The sequence below is a fragment of the Orbicella faveolata genome, unplaced genomic scaffold (assembly GCF_042242905.1).
Source record: "Orbicella faveolata isolate gen_17 unplaced genomic scaffold, um_ofav_v1 contig_24, whole genome shotgun sequence".
Classification (NCBI taxonomy): Eukaryota; Metazoa; Cnidaria; class Anthozoa; order Scleractinia; family Merulinidae; genus Orbicella; species Orbicella faveolata.
In genome coordinates, this window is record NW_028301552.1 from 9,683,713 (window position 1) to 9,703,642 (window position 19,930).

General features: G+C 39.8%; 1 protein-coding gene across 1 annotated transcript in view; it reads right to left on the bottom strand.

The window, feature by feature from the left end:
* The window catches only part of LOC110061001 (ubiquitin carboxyl-terminal hydrolase 34-like), a 48,711-nt gene that overhangs the window by 21,594 nt on the left and 7,187 nt on the right, over positions 1–19,930 (bottom strand). Inside the window, exons 10-37 of the mRNA XM_089291658.1 lie at positions 19,710–19,788; positions 19,116–19,208; positions 18,192–18,438; positions 17,371–17,539; positions 16,837–17,203; positions 16,214–16,341; positions 15,144–15,418; positions 14,439–14,593; positions 14,087–14,194; positions 13,761–13,860; positions 13,396–13,481; positions 12,959–13,029; positions 12,455–12,587; positions 11,344–11,592; positions 8,939–10,067; positions 8,441–8,565; positions 7,683–7,913; positions 7,130–7,188; positions 6,504–6,624; positions 5,925–6,014; positions 5,375–5,477; positions 4,713–4,882; positions 2,932–2,997; positions 2,578–2,724; positions 2,019–2,075; positions 1,450–1,527; positions 759–853; positions 48–217 (exon numbers count right to left, since the gene is read on the bottom strand). Coding sequence (XP_089147784.1) covers positions 48–217; positions 759–853; positions 1,450–1,527; positions 2,019–2,075; positions 2,578–2,724; positions 2,932–2,997; positions 4,713–4,882; positions 5,375–5,477; positions 5,925–6,014; positions 6,504–6,624; positions 7,130–7,188; positions 7,683–7,913; positions 8,441–8,565; positions 8,939–10,067; positions 11,344–11,592; positions 12,455–12,587; positions 12,959–13,029; positions 13,396–13,481; positions 13,761–13,860; positions 14,087–14,194; positions 14,439–14,593; positions 15,144–15,418; positions 16,214–16,341; positions 16,837–17,203; positions 17,371–17,539; positions 18,192–18,438; positions 19,116–19,208; positions 19,710–19,788 — 4,901 coding nt within the window. The remainder of the gene's footprint in view (positions 1–47; positions 218–758; positions 854–1,449; positions 1,528–2,018; positions 2,076–2,577; positions 2,725–2,931; positions 2,998–4,712; positions 4,883–5,374; positions 5,478–5,924; positions 6,015–6,503; positions 6,625–7,129; positions 7,189–7,682; positions 7,914–8,440; positions 8,566–8,938; positions 10,068–11,343; positions 11,593–12,454; positions 12,588–12,958; positions 13,030–13,395; positions 13,482–13,760; positions 13,861–14,086; positions 14,195–14,438; positions 14,594–15,143; positions 15,419–16,213; positions 16,342–16,836; positions 17,204–17,370; positions 17,540–18,191; positions 18,439–19,115; positions 19,209–19,709; positions 19,789–19,930) is intronic.

The window sequence follows — 19,930 nt, forward strand, 5'->3', positions numbered from 1 at the left end:
AAACATCAGTCCACGATCACATTGTACAACACCGTTCAAAAGCGTACCTTGTTCTTGTTTGTCTCCCATCAGGAAGTCCTCAGTGTATGGCGCCATGTTGAGTTGCAGTGGAAAAGAGAAGTGCGTGTTTACTTTTTCTTTCATCATGGTCACCATGTTGAAGGCATAGCGCATTGTGTTGAAACAAAGGATGCGAGGAAGAACTTGGAAACAAGCCCTACACAAATGGATGATAAGTCGGGAAGAGAATATTATGAAAGGTTGGAACTATCACCTCTGTCAACAACACCTCATTCAAGCTGTCCACTTCACTAGCCCATTAGGCAAACAATGCGATATTGATAAAGATCATAGGCCATTTCCGAGTTAGCTTGAGCCTCTATTTCAAAACGAGTCTTCGGCAAAACCTTTCATGTGAAAATGAGTTTGATTTGCATGAAAATGAACCTGTGGGCCAAACACGTTTCCATATGAATGGTTTCGCACTAAGACTTGTATTGACACAGAAGTCCAAGGTAACTCGGTTCGGAAGTGGCCTATTCTTCATTTATCTCGTGTCTTGGACAAAGAAAAACTCTGACCCCCCCACCCCCCCCCCCCCCCTCCCCCTCCGACAGGAATCGAACTCATGACCTCCCAGATACCTATACAACTTGTTAACGATATTTCATTACTTCTTCCACGCTGGTGATAGACTTATGCTAAATAACGAATCTCTTTACTCGCAGTCAGACTTGGTTCATTTAGATTTCAATTACCTTTTCTCAGCTCTGACTTTCTTTCCGCACTGGGAACAAGTGTACATGTTATCCCCATCCAGTGTGTCTTTGATGGTCACTTCATCAAGAGATTCCTGCCATGTAAAGCAGCAGCATTATAAAGAGAACACACCCGGTAGTACATCTACACGTACTCCAGGCTTAAGCACGTTCCTTTCACAATTTTTGAAACAACACTTTGCTGTCTGGGTTTTACCGCAGGGTTGCACTAAGAAGGCGTGAAAAAATCTGCGCAAAGTTTAAGAAATTAGCACGCAACCTTCTACATCACAAAGAGGTGTGACAAAGATGATCTCGATTATGAACAAATTGTTTAACACAAGTAATACGGCATAATGGCATACCCGACACCTCAATAACACGAACGTTAATAAAGAGCCAAAATGACCACTCGAGTGCTTAGGAACACTGCACCCTCGCAATTCTAATGACGTTTTTCTCAAAGACCCCACCTAAATATTTCAGGAATAATTAGAAATTGGCTTGGATTAGACATTCAAAGTCTACAACTCGGATTTTGAGGTTTTATTGAAATTGGCAAAATTCAATATTTGCAAAAAAATCTGCCTTGCAATTTTGAAACTCATTGTCCTGAAAACAGGCACGACATTTACATTTCTGATATTTTAGGTCCAACACACATCACCAACACTGTAATCAAAAGTCTTACATAGAGGCTTTTCATGTCTGCCACAGTGCACCGTACAGAGTAGAATTCTTCTCTTGTTTTGCTGACATGTGAACAGTCCTGCAAAGGAAAATCGTGACAAAAAAATATATATGTTTAGAGATTTAGACGCAAAAATTGGGCGCTTGTGGCAAGCCTTGGGTTATCCTGGCTTTGGAATTCAAGGCAACGAAACTGATGTCCCATTTCGCGAAAAAAAGTACTCTGATATCAACTTTGTGTCCCTTTTCCCCTAACAGAAATAGTGCGCAAGGCGCTACTGATCGACATTTCTTTCAATATGATAACCACATGTCAATTAATTTGTATAGCGCAAACTCCATCATATTCGACGCCACTGAACATGGATTGACGTACATGTAAGCCAGCGTGATCTGTCTACTCCAACCTGAGTATGCTTATGCTACATGAAGAAGTTAAATAGTATACCACGATACGATACGATCTCCTGTCTCCAGAGTGTGTACACAATGCATTGACAGTCAGCTACGCGTTTTCTGCTACACTGTAGCTTGTAGAATTCAGTCTCAGTTATAAATTTGCTTTCTTACCAGTGACACCACATTGTTGCTTATCTCCCCACAAAACAAATCTCTAACCAACACTTTCTGCAAAATAAAATTCAACTCATCATAAGTTGTTAAATTTATCGAACAGTTGACGGGAAAATGGTGTTAAAACTAAGCAACGAATTACACTTCTTAGTCTAACTACAAGCAAATGGAAGGGGCAACACTTAACAAATAATACTTTCACGCCAAACAATTCTGTGCAGCAGTGATTCATAACCCTCTTAGTTACTGGCAAAGTTTACAGAGGGAAGGCACTTTATTTCAACAGTCTTCTTAAAGAAGACAGAGCAAATGTCGGTACATTAATTTCTAAGACTTCTTACGGAATACGTTTTCTGCATAGCGAAGATCTAACAATCTGACAGAGTATGTTTTACTCAGTATTAATTTTACACAATTGTCAGAGTACAAAATCGCAGTAATATTAAATAGACCTTACAAAAACATATGCGACAACCTAATCAACAAACACTAAAACCACTAACTTAATACACTATCCAGAACCAGAGAGATCGAACAGATACATAACATTTCTCACCAGAGCTGGAGACATTTCCTCTATTTTGCCGATCAGGTCCGTAAAGAACTCTGTCATGTCCTTTTGCTCGCCAGTGTTCAGAGGTTGTTTGTCCATAGTGTATGTCCGGCAAAAGGTTTTAGGGTTGTAAGCCTTTCTTTCACTTGCCTGGCGTTACAAAAAAAAAAATTGAAATCACATTAGATGGCTTGCATAGTCCCAAAACAAGTTGAGTAGTTTTTTAACACACTTTTCATGAAGGTAATTATATTTTCATACTTGTACTTCAGCCATTAATTTCAAAGTGCAGCAAATCAGTTTTGAACAAGAATTGTTATGAATAAAATGTTCTAAGAAAAGAAACACTGGACTGACCATTAAGAAACAGAACATCCTTTGCATTTCACGCAGGAGAACTTCATGTTTGACATCGTCGGTGAGCTAAGAGATAACAACAAAAACATAGGAGATCAACAAAGAAGTAAGTACTTAGCAAGCTTCACATTTGGACTGCAATGTTGATGGTAAAGGCGAAGTCTGCATATGAGTCAAGTGGCCCATCAGGTTGGCGCATATCTCCGGTTTCAGTAGCATGAAGCGACTAGGAGTATTTCTACTCCCCCCTGGATGGAAAGAGGCACTTAGAGTGTAAAGTGTCTTGCCCAAGAACACAACACAATGTCAGTCCCCGGCCAGGGCTCGAACCCAGACCACTGAATCCAGGTTTGACCGCACTAACCATGAGGCCATCGCGCCTCCCAAGCAGTGCTGAAGAGACAGTGGAATTCAATCCTCCGCAGGAAAAAAGATGGCGACTGGTACATTTACCCATAGTTCTTAGCGCACGAAAACATTAACAACGTTCATAAAAACGTACAGAAACGCTATAAAATCCTTCAAACTTAGGCTACTCAATGTCCTTAGTACAGGGGAAAATATTGTAAAAATTTCACTTTCTTTGTGCCTCGTAGGCTGTGTTAGGTTCGCAAGGCATTGTGGTTAAATAATACAGCCGCCATCTTTTTTCCTATGGTGGATTGCTGGCAGGGCTCGAAATTAACTTTTTCGTTCGGGAGCCAGCTGGCGACTAACGGAAAAATTTTAGTCGCCAGATCGTAAATTTTGGTCGCCAACTTTTTTTATATATAGCTTACACATGAACACGATTTTATACGTTACTTTGCATGCAAGAAAAGTCACAATTGAAGAGAGAAAACAATTAGAAACAACACGAGTAACACTTAGTTATAAAGCTACCGTCGTTCTCAGGTGATATGTCTCTGGTCCGAAGGTGATGGTTGTCTCCATTGTCATTTTAAATGAAGCGAAGCATAAAACGTTTTAAGTCCGTGGTTTTCATTGTGAGACAAACACGGGTCCTTGCGTATTTTCCCTTTGCTACTTCTTCGAAATGCCGTTCTTTATTTTCGACTTGCTTTCCTCGACGCCTGGAATCAAGCTAGTTCCTAGGATATCCTTCGGCAGTTTGGTGAAATCCACTTACCCTACATCAACAATTGATGAAGGATTCAAAGTCTGCATTAACCTTTCGGCTGAATCCTCATTCCCCGCACGTAAAAAACTCACGTAAACCCTCAACTGATTGGTATCTCCCGCCATTTTCGCGGCAAATGAAAAGCACATAGTGTTGAAGTGTGCCTGCGATCCCAGTTTCGGAAGAAGCCGTTGAAACAGTATGGCGCGCCGTGAACGCTGTATCGACGTGTCGAAGTACATTCAATTTTTTCGATTATCTTGTAATATTCAGACATTATTTTACTGGGGACGGAAAAGTGAGTTGTATACTAGCTACCATATCTGATTGATTTCCTAATATAAAGATTTAAAAACAAAAGTTGCGTCGTGGTTTTCTTTAGTTATCGGACAAAACGCGAGTCGCCAGCTGGCGACCAGTTCTGAAAATTTATTCGCCAGTGCTCAATTTTTGGTCGCATTGGCGACCAGTGAGTCGCAATTTCGAGCCCTGGCTGGTCAAACTTTTTAAAATCTCATCGCCATTGCAACATTTGATGCCAATGTAGATTCCAATTCCTGATGTTTTCAACTGGTCTCTCATCGGAGGAAATTTTTTCTGCAAGGCTTAGGCACACTTCTTAAAAAGTGTTTCTACAAAGAACTTTTTGTGCATGACTCACCCTTGAGTTTAGAATAGCGGCCCTGGCTTGTGGCATCATGTAGAGCTGCTGCATACACGAGGCCATATAACACGTGGCTCCTAAATTGATCATTCCTACCAGCCCACATGGGGAACGGCCATTGTCGTGAGGCCAGTAATGCCATCCGTAAGAGGAACGTTTTCTGCCATCTAAACAATCAAAATGAAGGAATGAAAACTCTAACAGAGTTGAAAGCAGTTATCAGCAACTTAATTGTTCAAAACTCTGTCCATAACTACAATTAGAAACAACTTGAATGAGCCAGGTCCTAGTTTGTGCCTCATCAAACAATATCGCAAGTAAACTGTGAGGATCAATTCGTCCATTTCAAATTTCACCCGTAGTTTGTCTTTCACGTGTTCATTACGTTTTCTTCCCTATATATGTAACAACAGAGACCACAATAAGCATGCCTCCAACGCACTAAGACTTCAAATTTCAGCTGGTTGACTAAGTCACCATACAGAATGTTCAAATACTAAGGCAGCCTTGAACTTTTTACATGCTTAAAACACAACGGCTTAAATTGCGTACATGCTGAGAAGAACCCTTTATTTCTTTAATGCTTCATGCATTTCATACATGCATGTCTGTCTTGTACATATTCATTACGTGGCCATTTAATAATCAGAAACTTTTACCAGAGCTGTGATGCTTCAACAACAGTTTCTGAATTTCAAGGAAGTTTTCTCGGCAGCCCCGTGTCATCTCCAGAAGAAGATCAAAGGCAGCACTCCTAGCCAGCTGAAATGGAAACAAGGCAATTCTTCAAGTGAAGCTGAAACAGCCACATAGTAATGTTACGCAGCGTCCACACAACGCCGGCGGAATTTGAAAACGCAGCTTTATTTGTATGGGTAGGCCTACCGTCCACTCTGATCCGTCACGAAAAACGGAGCTTTTCGAAAACGCTCTTCAAACTGGAGGAATTTGAAAATGCCGGTTTTTCCTTTTCCTGTGGAGAACATTTTGAAAACGGAGCTTTTTCAATTCCTCCGGCGTAGTGTGGACGGGGGCCCTAGGAGAAATTTATCAGTCTCGTTGCAACAATTAAAATGCAAGTTAATTCACCCCTTCACAAGAGAGCGCCTTCCATTAGTAGCTACCAACAGGACATGGCTTGGCAGTGATAGCTCACAGTATGTTTGGCTATAAAGCTGAGTTAAGACAGTATGATAAATTACAATGTACCTTGGATTTACAGAGTGGCAAGTCTCTCTCATCGGCACAATCCTCTGGCAGAGCAAACAGGCAGGATTGGAATACATCTCGCAGAAACTCCTGCAAACCGAAACGTTTCCTCAAATATTATAATTACTATTACATAAAGAAGAGAAAAGCGCCTGCTACAAAAGATACTTGTAGGTTCACATAAATTTCTAGCTTACAGACGAACCATCACACCAGTTCGTCTTGCATCATGATAGTTCGTCTGGACAGATGACCCGTCTGTTTGTCCAAGTTGAATTTCTGTACAAAAGAATTATCAGACGAACTACTGTTCTTTGCCCAAGTTCGTCCCAGACAGATGATCCATCTCTAGTATAAATACGGCCATTAGTGCCTCTTTTTGTTGGTAAAGTAATATGAAACTCTAGTGCAAGTGCTGTGCGTTACGTTTAACTGAAATCTGTTGGTTAAATTTCGGTTTTACAACAGTTTAAATATGGGTCAGACTTCAAAAATAAGGCTTACAGTATCCAAGAAACGAGTTTAAATAACATAGTGGCTAGTGTTGCCTAGCAACAGTGCCACAAAAACGTCACTTACCAGTCCATCACGGGACATCTTGAATGATGGATCATGCCTCATAACAGCTGTACAGAGTTTCAACATACCGCTCAGGCCTTCATTTTCATGGCTACCATACTTTTGCTTTGTACGTGGTCGGCTGTCAAAACAAAGCAGTGCTAGTAACAATGGACATCAAATATTACATACATATACATACATACATTTTATTCTGTTTTCAAATTAAAATTGCAATTACAACATGCCCGCGGATAACTGAGCTAATCGAGGCGGGTCATGTTTACACGAATACGAAACGAATACGAAACATTTGCTAGCGAATAAAAGTTTTAGGTCTTTCTTCGGATTATTGTTGTGTCTTAGCTGTATTATGAGAGGGCCTGATCAAGGGTGGGATACAATATACAACCGAAAGAAGTGTATGCTCCCTCTCGGGACGTGGTGAAGTGCAGAGTCACGTGCATGACATTCATCTCAGGCTAGCTTGGTGTGAAGACGAGCCGTCTGGTTGTTGAGTGGAGGTGAGCCTAAATAATAATATTTGCTATACACGGACATTGGATAGGAACATCTTAATTTTGAAAGAAACGCGAAGGAAATTAACTAAAATAATAAACATTTCTCAAAATTGTTTCATCACTTACCAGTCTCGTATGTATTTGGCGAGCAGTTTAGCCAAAGAATCCAAGTCCACTTCATGATCCTGAGAGAAATTTAACAGGGTTAGCAACACGAAGGAATTCATTGGAGATGAACATTAGGGCAATACGTGTATCTCCATATAATTTATTGTTACGCTGGCCTGCAGGCGACCAATATAAAGACAACCGTCAACTAGAAGACATAAGTTTGATGTGCCACTAAATTCTCCAAACTGACTTCTCTTGGATCATCAAAAATAACACAAAGGAAACTATGACCGTAACGGTGTTTAGATATGTGATCTTAACTAGCGTAGAATTTTACACTTTTACTTCTCCGTTTTTTCTCTAGCTTTTAGTTAAAAGACCGTGTATGGCCGCATTTCCAAACCCCTCAAAGTTCGTCAAAAATACTCCGCTACGCCTCGTATTTGGTCAAACACGGTCTATCGTGCTTGACATATTACATCCAAAATTGCATGACAGTAACGTTGATAATGATAAATTCCTGCTTTGACTTCGAGGTTAAAACTGAGTAACTAAATGGTCCCTGTACCTTTTCACCTCCCTCCACACTAGGGAGACCATCCACAAGTCTACACAGAATAGAGAAGTATTCTCGTGCACTGGGCTCTTGTCGCCTGGCGTGAGAGCTTTCTCGTGATTGAAGAGATTGCGCTAATGGAAGGGAGTCCAGCAGGGCGTCCATCAACTGTATGAGGCAGGAGTTCTCCTTGATGAGACTCAGTCGGTAAAGACCACGGCAGGCTTCAAATCTCACACTTGGCTGAAAATAGCAATGCATGGAATATAAACACGAGGTGTAACACTGTATTAGCCTCACTGTCCAAAATGAGCTGAAAGACGCTATGTACAGCAGTCTAAATAATTATTACCAACTTCAATGTACAGCAAGCATGGCCTTATCATGCACTGCACTTACAAGTATGTTATCATTAATAGGTTAATACAAAAGTAATATTCATCCGTGAGAATCATCAAGTTCCCTCATTATTCGATAAAGATATTACATGCAATGGCGTTAAAGCAAGAGCCAATCAGATGTCACCAGAATGTCATCCTACAATGCGTCCATGTACGCAATGTTTTTAGAGGAAAACGAATGAAGCCTGAGATGAAACAGCCATGAAAAATAACGAAGAGTGACTAACCAGGCTACACACAATCGATAGGATAGAACCAGACATGCAGTGGTTTCCCAGCTTTCTATTTGTTTATGTCCCTACCTTGTGCATGAGATAGATGCAAGACAAGGGATGGGAGAAGAGTGAAACATTGGGAAATGAGCATTACCTCTTTGGCTAATAACACCAGCTGCTGAAGCCAAGGTTTAAAGTTACTCTGTTGAAGAAGCGAGCTTCTAACGGTACCATCCGTAAAAGCAGCAGAAACCAGTAGAGACACAGCATGGTGAACAACTGTGTGAGATATAAACCAGAAGAGATTACTGATAGCAAAACATGGACCACATAGTTTAATTTATTATCCATCAAATATTTTCGCTTGTGTGCGATTGGTCTAAGGGCGTCACTGAATATGCCCCAGATAAAACTGGGCAATAACCGAGTGATATTCACAAATTTTCAAAAACTCCCGTGTGCTGCTGAAAATATTTGAAGGTCAATACACACAATAGCCTCCGTGATTCTTTAAAAATAATCTCAGATATTTGTTTTTTGGAAATTCTTTGTTCCGGATATTTGTCCTTGGAAATTTTTTTATAATGTCCGCGGACAAATATCCGAGCATATTTTCGCGCCAAAGGAATCATAATTTTTAAAAGAAATTCACCTTCTCCTCCACTGACTCTGTTCTGACCACCATGGATGGGCAGAGTTGCTTGATAGGATATGTGAAGCAGTTTCTCCAACAGTGAGTTCACATTAACAATTGACATAAGATTGGAAGACAAGCACTTGATGCATATCACTTCCTCTTTGTCCGTACTCTTGTATCTGACTCGGAACTGTCCATCCTTCTTCTGAATCTGCAGCTTATTCGAGTCACTTTCTGACGATGCAAACACATCATCATCGTCATCACTGTTACGTTTCATCGTCCCAAATTCGCAAATTAGTTTCAACAGGTGCGCAAGACATTCTTGCCGCCATTGCGTCCATAGTGAACTGCCACTGACTTCTAAACAACCTGACATGAGAATATGATACAAGTGACCAAGTCCTCCAAAGTCAATGAACTGTGAGCCCCACGAGGCAACTTGAACCTGTGGTATGGCTGCCTCTTTCTCGTCATCATTATCAGAGATATCAGAATCGCTACTTAGTCGAGAATAAGTGGGCGAAAACTGTGCCTGTGTCTCCTTTGAGGAGTTGTGTATCAAATCTATCACTTGAAGAGAATATAATAGTTTGTGAGGGAAATTCGGATCCAATAACGACTCCCAAAGTTTTTCCTCGGGTTGAGCTTTCTCCGTTTTTTGATCTGTATCACTTTTACTATCACAGCCTTTCGAGTCCATGTGCAGAACACGACCAAAATACTTCAGTTTGTTTAGAATGGATTGATTTGTTGGCAAAAGAAACAAGAGCTCCCAAGTAATGCCACATAAAAATTCAACCCTGCTTTCCATTAGTGGGAGCAGAGGAGGTTTGTCTTCGTGTTCAGTACTATCGTCCATATCTTCAATCTGATCTAGAACCCCTTCAGCAGCGACTGTTTCTTGAGATGTTTGAAGTGCCATCGAAGAACCAGGCAATGACTTTTCAGTCGGGCTACTCCTTGACGCGACAAAGCAATCCAAAGCTTCTAAGAAGGAGAAAAGTTGTTCAAAGAATTGTTCTTGAAGGAGAATAATCATGGGGATGGAGTCCCACTTGGGCGACGGGAGCGAGGAGGAAGGAATGTAACCACTATCATAATGCCTGTCTCTTCTTACAGCTCCAACAGATACAAAAACCCGCTGAAATGAGGATAAAACATGCTCACAATTATTATGACTAAATAGTAAATAAAGGAACATGAAAATTTAAGTAACACTCGATGACTTTCACTTTGAATAAATGGTCATACACCTCGGTTTCGTGTACAGATTCGAAAGTTGGCACAACAAACAGAACTCTGTGAAACTCTGTCGTTCATCCACACACATAAAAGTTGGAACCACTTTCTACATAAGAAATTGTATCAAACAGCCTATCCAACTGAATGTAATGCAGAGAAAATTTTGTTTGAATAGTTACGCCCCAAATTTAACAGTGTTTCCGCCAGAGCGCGCCATTGCGGGAATCCCGCGTTACAATCAGAGATGGCCCGCAGAAAAACGATGAAAGGGCCAATTTGGCCCTTTCCTTTTACAAGACTGCAGGCTTAACACAGGCATAATATTTTAAAAGCCATCCCAGGGCTTGAAATTGTGATCGATACGGTCGCCAATGCAACAAGCATTTCATCCTTGGCGACCAAAAATTCTGGTTTAGTCGCCATAATATGGCATAATGGCGACTACATTTCTCTGTGTTGACGATCAACAACGATTATTTTGTCACACATTATGTCCTTGTCGAAAATCATATTGAAAGATCTTTGCTTCTAAAACATTTAACATAAGAAAAGAAGTCAATCCGTCCTTTTGCATTGCTGTATTGATTCTCTCACATCGGAAAACTTTCAAATGGCTGACCGTGTTTGAAATCGCCCTATAATGCATTGCAAACCCTTGATTAATGACTACGTCATGTATGCGTACGGATTCTTCTCTTGTAATGCACGGATCCCTCATACTAGTATCTGATTCAAAAGAAACTTTATTGAGTAGAAACACTTCAAAAAGCACTTACTATTAAATTTTATCATAGATCCTAATAAATTGCTTTATTTTCCTAGCTACCCTGATGCATTTTCTCCTTCGATAGCTTTCAATTTATTGGCCCCTTTCCTAAAAAACTGGCCTCTAAAAAAGATCTTCAGGGGCCACTTTGGCCCTCAAGTAAAATTTTCTGGCTGAAACACTGATTTAAAGCAAATTCTGAATCACCTCCAGGTGTGGCTTTGGGAGTGACAGTGTTAAATATTTTGCTTTGAACTTCTGTTTACTTTAAAATAAATTGGAAGTTTCATTCAACCATCAGTGGATTATACAAACCCTCTCTACTACTACAGCTCCCCTTCCATCGATACAATTACCAGAGGATTTACACTACAAAAAAAATGTTCAAAATTGTGTTGTACGGCAGTACCTGCAAGTCTTTAAAGCCAACTTCTGCGAGACTTTTTTCATCTAAGTTGGGGGTTAATTCATGCCCCTGGGATATGAGCCTGAAAGGGGGGTGCAACTGTGGGGTGTACGGAGAGAGGGGTGTGTGTTGAGATAAGCTGTCTCCAAGCTGAGGGTCCTTCCTAAGTTTCTCTTGCAGCTGTTTGCACCAGAAGGTCACCTCTGCACGAAGGTCGGCGACAAGATCTGATGAGTTCATCTCAAATGTACCCTACGTCATCAAGCAAAATAAAATTGCAAATTACAACCCACAGCAAAATTGAAACCAAATCCCCAAGGGAGGATAGTGGGGTACTCAGGTATATTGGTGACGGATAAAATAAGCATCACTAGGCCAAATTGCTTAACTCCAAAAATACTGAACACCTCAGAACACAACCCAAAAAGGTTTGTTTCTGTCAGCATATACAACACAATTATCTCTAAGGGGGCCGCTGTAATTGGCTGTAATTGGCTGAGCTGTAGTGGCTCCCCTGGCCATTTTGTTTTGTTTTGCTGTCTGTTTTTTTTTTTTTTTGTTTTTTTTGTTTTTTTGCTTCCTCTTCTTTTTCTTTATATGTAATAGTAGGCCGAAGCTTAATAAATAAATAAATACATATGGCTGCAAGTCGCCTGACATTTTCATATAAACAGAAAAACCAATAACTGAAAACCTTGTCAATACAAACACAATCTGAACAATAGCAAGTCTCTAGATATTAACAAGGTCTCTGTATGAAGGATGTTCACACAGAAATTTTCCAATACATATAACATTTTCAAACATTTACTGTGGTGAGGTAATGAGTTACTGACATCACTGATGTTTTTTCCTCTAAAGAATGTAGAAAAATTTCCTTAGAGTATGTGGCCAGGTGAACAATTGATTTGAGTGTATTTTGGAACAATGCACTAAAGATGGCATGTTATGTCTGACTCCAATTTTGTTTCTTGTTTTGTTGTTGTTGTTCGCCAACAAAACATTGTGTTCAGGGTGTTCTGTGCAAATATGTTGTCAATAAGGTAAAGGAGTTATGCATACATGGACATATGTAACTAATACCACAGACCAATCTGGCTGGAATATGCCTTACCCTGTCTGAGAGTCCAGCAGGTTCACACAAGACTCTGATGGGATAATGTTTCTCTGTTGGTCTCTGAGCTATCTGTTGATGGCAGGTAATCCCTCTTCCTTCTAACCACCACAGACGCAAATGAAATGCGAACCTGGTAAAAAGGGAGGTCGTACAAAAATACTTTCTTCAAGAAAAAGTAATTCTCACACACCGAATGCCATTTGTCTGCCACATGACAATGCAACAGCACTTTCATTGAAAAGGGAGGTCGTACAAAATACTCTCTTCAAGAAAAAGAAAAGCAAAATGATACCTAATGTATATTTTCTTCTACAAGGATGAACAGGACTTTCTTCCTTTGTAAGGGAAATGATCTACTTTTCACAGCTAGCAAGATCTTTTCTGACATTATGGACAGTTCTTGTATAAACCTATACAGTCTACCCATCCAAAATGGCAAAGATTGGTGACAGGAGATCAAGAGAGAAAGCCGAAAATCTCAAATAAACTGTATAAACGAACCTTCTTTTGAAGCTCTCGATGTGACTCTTCAGTAAAAGCAGTCCTCTTTCCATAATCTGGAGGTTCTGTTCCTGTAAGAATAAGTTTCATTCATGAAAATCAAGTCCCTGGTTGTCTTGGCAAAGAATGTATTGATTTGCATGTACAGAGAAAACTTCTCCTTCCTTTACAGGGTATTATTATTAATGTTGTTGTTGCTGTTGTTATTATTATTTTTATCGGAGGTGATTCAGCACATAAGCAAGTCAGAAGACTTGCGGTGCTGCAATTATGTAATAATGCTAATGTTAATAAATACTAAAGAAGCTAATATTAAAAGTATTGAGGCAAAAGTAGGCAGAAATTCCTACAATGTTTTTTTCTTTTGGGCCACGTTTTAGAGGCCCAGGTGGTCTGAGTGTAATTCTGTCCACACTACAGCATGGATGAGACTATACCATGTTGAGATGTTGTGAAGCCCCTCCAATGATGGTCATACATCTCTGAATAAACTCGTCTTCAAATTTCAGGCAACCACCATTTGCTACATCAATGAGAAAAAAAAAGCAATAATTATCACACTGTACTGAATCTGGAATGTTACAGGTCTGACTCAATGAGAAATCAACTGGGAATATGCCATTAGGTAATGGAGCATTTCCACCGCAGCTATCAAAACAATAAAACGACGGCCATGTTGGTGTAACAAACACCCCTTCTTTGGTTCAAATAAATTTGCATGGCTGTCGGCACTCTATACTTGTGAAAAATTCCATGCTTATTATTATAATCTACATGTAAATCACGTGTAAATACTACTTACCATTGATGTAGAGTGAGTTCAGGTATGAGATGGCTGCCCAGCTGACCTCAGTAGATCTGGCCTGAACAGCTATCTTCCACAACTGATCTATTCCACATGGCTGGAGAGAAGGCAAAATATTCAATTGTTACATTATTTCATACACTGTGACAGTGATGTTGAAAAACAACCTATGAATAATTTTATCTATTATCAGTCTAGATGAACCTATGCCATCTACTGCAGAACATGTAAGTGTTGTAAAAATTTCATTTAGAGTAACTATATGGCCTGGTCACTTTCAAGCACAAGGTAGAGGGGTTACAAGTTTAATTTGTAGTTCTTACCTTTGTAGGATCAGAGGTTTTCACATCAGAGTATTTGAACATCTTGTACAGTTGCTGTAGAAGATGTAGACCAGTCATGGTAAACTTTTCAGCCGGCAGAGATGGCAGCTGGAAAAGATTAAGGACGCAGATTTGTTTGTAATACATGTAGCAGCTGAGCAATATGTTTGGTGCCAAAAATTAATACTTCTGAAATTTATATGTAAAGTTCTGTAAGCAACAAATTGCTTAAGTTTATCTTCTCAGTGTTTGGAAACATGGTCAAACATGGCCTTCTGTGTTTGATATATCACTTTAAAACCACTTATTTTAATTGTACATATACAAGAAGAAGTCTTTAGAAGTAAGCTACCTTTTCAGTAAAAATATACTGCAAAGCAGAAGCATCCAAAGCATGGAATTCTTTACTCTGAGCTTGTTGTAAAAACCACTCCAGTGTGTCGTCAGACCTATCTGAGTCACACACTAAACAGTGCCACAGTACATCAACTTGACTTGTACTCAACTCTGCAATAGAAAGAGAGATCCTTCAATGTTCTCGTTCACTGAGGTCTGGAACCATAGGTTTGACTGAGAGTCCAGTAGTGGACAATGCCATATTCATGGTCAGGACACTTAACTCTTTAATGTAATTTTTATCGTCACGACACTACACTTTCCAATGCCATTTTCATTGTCAAGACACTTTACTCTCCATAGTCATTAACTTTCAAGGACGAGACCCTATGCTCTTCAAGGCTATTTTTATTGTCAAGACACGTACATGTAATCTCACTGTGTTATACAGTATACATGACTCGACAAAAACGTGAATTCCAGATTGCCTTTCAGACAAGCAACTCTCAAATTTTGCTGGCCCTAGGCAAGCCTCAGTATACTAATGTTTTTGGATTTAGGTGGCAAACGACTTGCATTCAAGCCCTTGTCATCAAGCGAGTGAAAATGAAAACTAACTTGCCCGGTAGGACAATTTCCTTGTCCAGGACAACTGGATGGCATTTTTTTCCAAGCAAGGCATACACAGCATCACATTAAGTGTATAATACAATGTACTTACTGAAATCTTGTTGTGAGAGCTCACATGAAAACACAGAGGACAGAAACTGCAGTCTAGCCTGCACTTCTTCTATAGGGCTGTACAGGGAACTGCCAGTAACATCCCCCTGAGCCACAGTTTCCACACAGTGGGTAATGTTGTTAAAGAACAGCTCCATCATGTTCAACTCTCGACTGGCCCATGCTGTCACCCAGTGAGGGCCCTGATCACCAGAAACAAACTGCTGGAATGAGCTGAACAGTTTGGGCAGCAGCTGAATTGACATCACCACAGACCTAAAGAACCCAAAAAATCACAGTTGTTTTCCCCAAGCAGATACACACACTGTTCCTCTCTTGAACAACAACTACATTTGTGTTGTGGAGTCTCTCTGTTTTTGTAAACAATAAGTGTTAGAACTTTATATAACAAGAAATCTAGAGAGGAGGCCCCCGTTGTTTGAAAGGTGGATAACGCTATCCACCGAATAAGTCATTATCCATCGGGTAGCGTGGTTTGTTTTGTGAACACTTATCCACTGGATAGCGATTTATCTGGTGGATAGTGTTATCCAGCCTTCTCAAACTCATTATTAATTCATAAAATTTATACAAAGGAAACCATGACCATGGCAGTGTTTGGATATCTGATCTTAATCAGCATAGATTTTTATGTTTTTATTTCTCCGTTTTCTCCTTAGTTTCAGTTTCGATTGAGAACAGCTATCAAACACTCAAGATCGTGCTTGACCACATTTCCAATCACCACAAAGTTCATCAAAAATACTCTGCTGTGCGTTGTATTTTCAACTCTCCTCTCGGTCTTTGGAAATGTGGTCAAACATGGTCTTTCATGTTTCATATAGCCTTCAAACAACTGGAGCCTGGAATGAGGATAAAGGTTTAAAAAAAATAATACAATATCATTACTTAAGAAACTGACAGAAGAAAACAAACAGTCTGACCTCCTAAAACACCCATGTTTTTTTTACATCTTGCACAATACATCCTACAATAACAGCAGCCAAGCTGGCTGAGTTCTGCAAGAAGCTAACTTATAGGTCCAACTAATTATTTACATAATGTTTGTACCTGTTGGCAGCCAAGTTAGCTACACATCCCTCAATGAACTTCATTCTGATCTTCTTCTCTCCAGTGTAACAAATCAACTGACAAAGTAGCTTTTCCGCTTCTTGAACCAGGCCATCAGCAAGGTGGATCTTGAGAAAAGAAACATCAAATAAAACATCATAACAAAAATCTTATTCAATGATATGTCGTCTTAGGAAACCTTAAAAACAACTGAAAACACCATCTTCCTCCTTTGCAATTCTTTACTATGAAAATCACCGAACCATGAAATGGACTCAAATGTTTGTATCGACCACTCCCACTTTCTTTGCTGGCCTGCCCACATTCCTTCATGTTGTTGTACTTGACTGCAAGCAAAACTTAAAGTAAAGGCTGGCAAAGGGAAAGAAGCAAATGTGTAAAAATAATATTCTCATTTACTTTTTAACACACTTATCCACTTCTTTCCTTTCCCCCACCTATAATAGTTTAAACCTCACTTACAATCAACTCGCAACAACACAAAGGAACCTGGGCAGGTCAGCAATAGAAAATAGGAGTAGTCGCTGTACAAAAATTGAGTCCATTCCATGGTTTGGTGATTTTCATAATGCTGACAATGAAAGAATCTGACAAGGACTTACAGCTTTATCATCTTGAATCAGATCCCAGAGTAGAGTCTTTCCTTCCTCGCACACTGTGTTCAAATCAAACCCCAGGCTTCTCTCTCGTTCATCTCCTTCATCCTGCATGACACGCAGTGCTGCCACTGTCTTGAGCTGTGTCAGCTCATCTTGCACACCCTCAGCATCAAACTCATCCAGGTCATGCCTGTCAGACAGAGAGCTGCCACGACTGTTGGTGCAGCTGGTGCTGTCAATGTCTGCATCTTCTCCACCTGTTTTTTCTTGGCTGGAGTAATCTTCTGCTTGGCCAGGGTAGGGCTGTCTGAGGTCAGGGGGGTGAGGGATCTCCTCTGTGTCCATGTCAGCACTCCCCTGTGAGGAAAGACTGTACAAGAACATTTTGGGGTGTGATTAATCTTTTCAACCATGACCTCATCCTAAAAATTTATCCTTACTACGACTGTAAAGTGCTATTAAATGCAGTATTACTTCTCAGTGGCAACTTTTCTGTAAATTGAACCAAGCAAACTATACATGAAGCTATACACATACTGAGTATATTTTTGCTGACGATGTGTTGGTGATTCATCCATATCAAGCTGTTCACCGTCGCAACTGATGTCACTCACACTTCCACTCCTGCTGCTGCTTTGGCTGAGACTTGCAGTGCGACTGAATTTCCGCTGCATAGCCGAGGCTACCATTGCGGCATTTGCAGTACCTGGAGATTTTCCCATAAAGGACAAGATGATTGAAATTTATAAACATAGCATGGACGTGCATGTATCTAGGGCAACCCTTAAAGTAGCAATGTATCAAGCACCAGCACAATATGGGAATCAGAGGAAATGTAGCCCAAACACTGTAAAGGGTAGGGGGGCAAGAGGGCGGGGGCGAAGAAGGGGGATGTTTTAAAGTAGGCATTGCGCAGACCATAATCAATTGTATGCATGCACATGCAGCACACAATAATCACCTGTCTGTACACAGCTGGTCCAAAATAAAACGTAGTACAAAGACCCTAAAAGACCATTTTAGGCATACCCACTCTGCATTTCCAATGCAGAGCCACTGGCCAGGACTGGTTTGAGTTTGACTTAGTTAAATTCCAATTAAAAAAACTTTGTGAACAATAATATTACACTAACAAATGTTAGTACTAATTATAATTTTACAATTGTTGTCAGTAACATGTCTTACATTTATTTAACAAACTGGCTTTTAGGAATTACAACAAGTGGCATTCAGCACCAATGTTTTTGAGGCAGAATATTTTTATCAATATTATCTATCTAACTAATAATAATAATATTGTAATACACTTATTAATTTTCTACCATGGTTAGAGAAAGTGTAACTTGTTTATCACTTACCAGAAGTCATTGGTCCATGAACAGGGCTGTTTGTATGCGCAGACGGACCAGACTCAACAGCAGCAGAGGATAATCCTGCCCTCCAGACAATTCTGATCAGAACAGAGGCAAGGTAAAGAGTCTGTCGTGTGTGCGCCATTGGAGGCAGCTTGGAAACCAGGTCCAACAGGTACAGAATAGAGGGCATGTCCATGTGCTTTGTGAGCACTGTCAGCAGGTCATGAACATAACGGCTTACATGTTTGAGCTAGAAATGAAACAGAGGACAAGTTTGAATATTTAACACAGCAAAAAGCAAAAAGGGTGCTTCATTCTAATTTTACAATGGGGTGATAAACTCAGAGAAATGTTGGTGGGTTTGACATCCACGAAAGCAGATTCTAAAGCTCTTAACTACAATCATAATCAGTTCTTCTAACCAATGTGATTTTCAGTGTCAGGTCTCTACCATCTATCTAAAGCTGGTCAGGAGCAGTCTCGTGCCACCTCTCAGATTACACTGTACTCAGGGCATGTTCACTGATATACTTAGCTCTTTCTTCTTCTGCTGGCCTCACTGTCTTTTACCCTTTGGTGTCCAGAAAAAACTTAACATTCCAACAAAAAATCCTTCATCTTATCCCAAATTTGAACTAATCGCCCTGGGTGCTAATTCAATGATTTTCAGTATAATTATTATAATTCACAAAATTACTGTAAGTTCCACCCTGAAAATATTTGACAACGTGAGAATTAGGTCGTCCTTAGTGCCAGAGCTACATTTGATTCCTAACTCATCTTTTATTATCTGCGCAAATGTTTAGGTGATGGGAATGAATAACCTGATCGTCTCATTAAAACCCAGATTTAGAACCAGATTCTCTCAAGAGACATCAAAGTAATATATGGAGAAGAGTAATTAGATTTCCAAGTTGTGAGTAATACCTGTGCTGCAAGCCAGATGCAGTCCAAGTGAGAGGTCGTGAGGCAAGTTTCCCGCGCCAGATAGTTCAATATGATCTGAGACTGTTTAAGAAGCTACAAATATGCGAAAGAATCGTCAGGGTCAAAAGACACAAATAAAAGTACCAGAGACCATCCACATGTCTAGGTTACATCAATAACAGTCTCTTAAAATGCATTTAGCTGTGTTGTTTAAATTGTCATGAACATAGTAAGGAGCTACATCAAATGTGAGATACCCTACAACATGCTTTCTAGTTTGTCAATAATTTCTAAACAAAATTATTTAATAAAACTATTAACTTGTTAATACTTTACTTGTTAATAAATTTGTTTCAGTCCCAACTAGACGCAACCATACTTGTTCCAATTTAGTTTATTATCACTTTGATGTTTTCTACAGGTCTGGACAAATTTAATTAAATGTATTATTTTGAGATTTCTTTCAATTTTTTACATCGCAAAAATGTAATAATTTATAATTACTGTGACCTGGCAATCCAAAGGTTTCATGGTAACAAATAATTAATATCAGTAATTTAGTTAATCAATAACAATACTTAAGTAAAGAGTCACCTCAACGTGCAGATTTGGACCAAACAAATGCTCCACAAGTTTGTTCTCTATCAACCATTGAGAAAGTTCTGTACACAAGCTGTAGTACAAACAAAATCAAGATTAGTATTACTTTTACTACTAATAATTATCATTAAACTCATCACAAATAGATGAGCTTGGGAACTGGTGCCTTACAGGTTAGCGGGGTGCCAAAGCCATAAGCCGCTAGGAGGTATCCA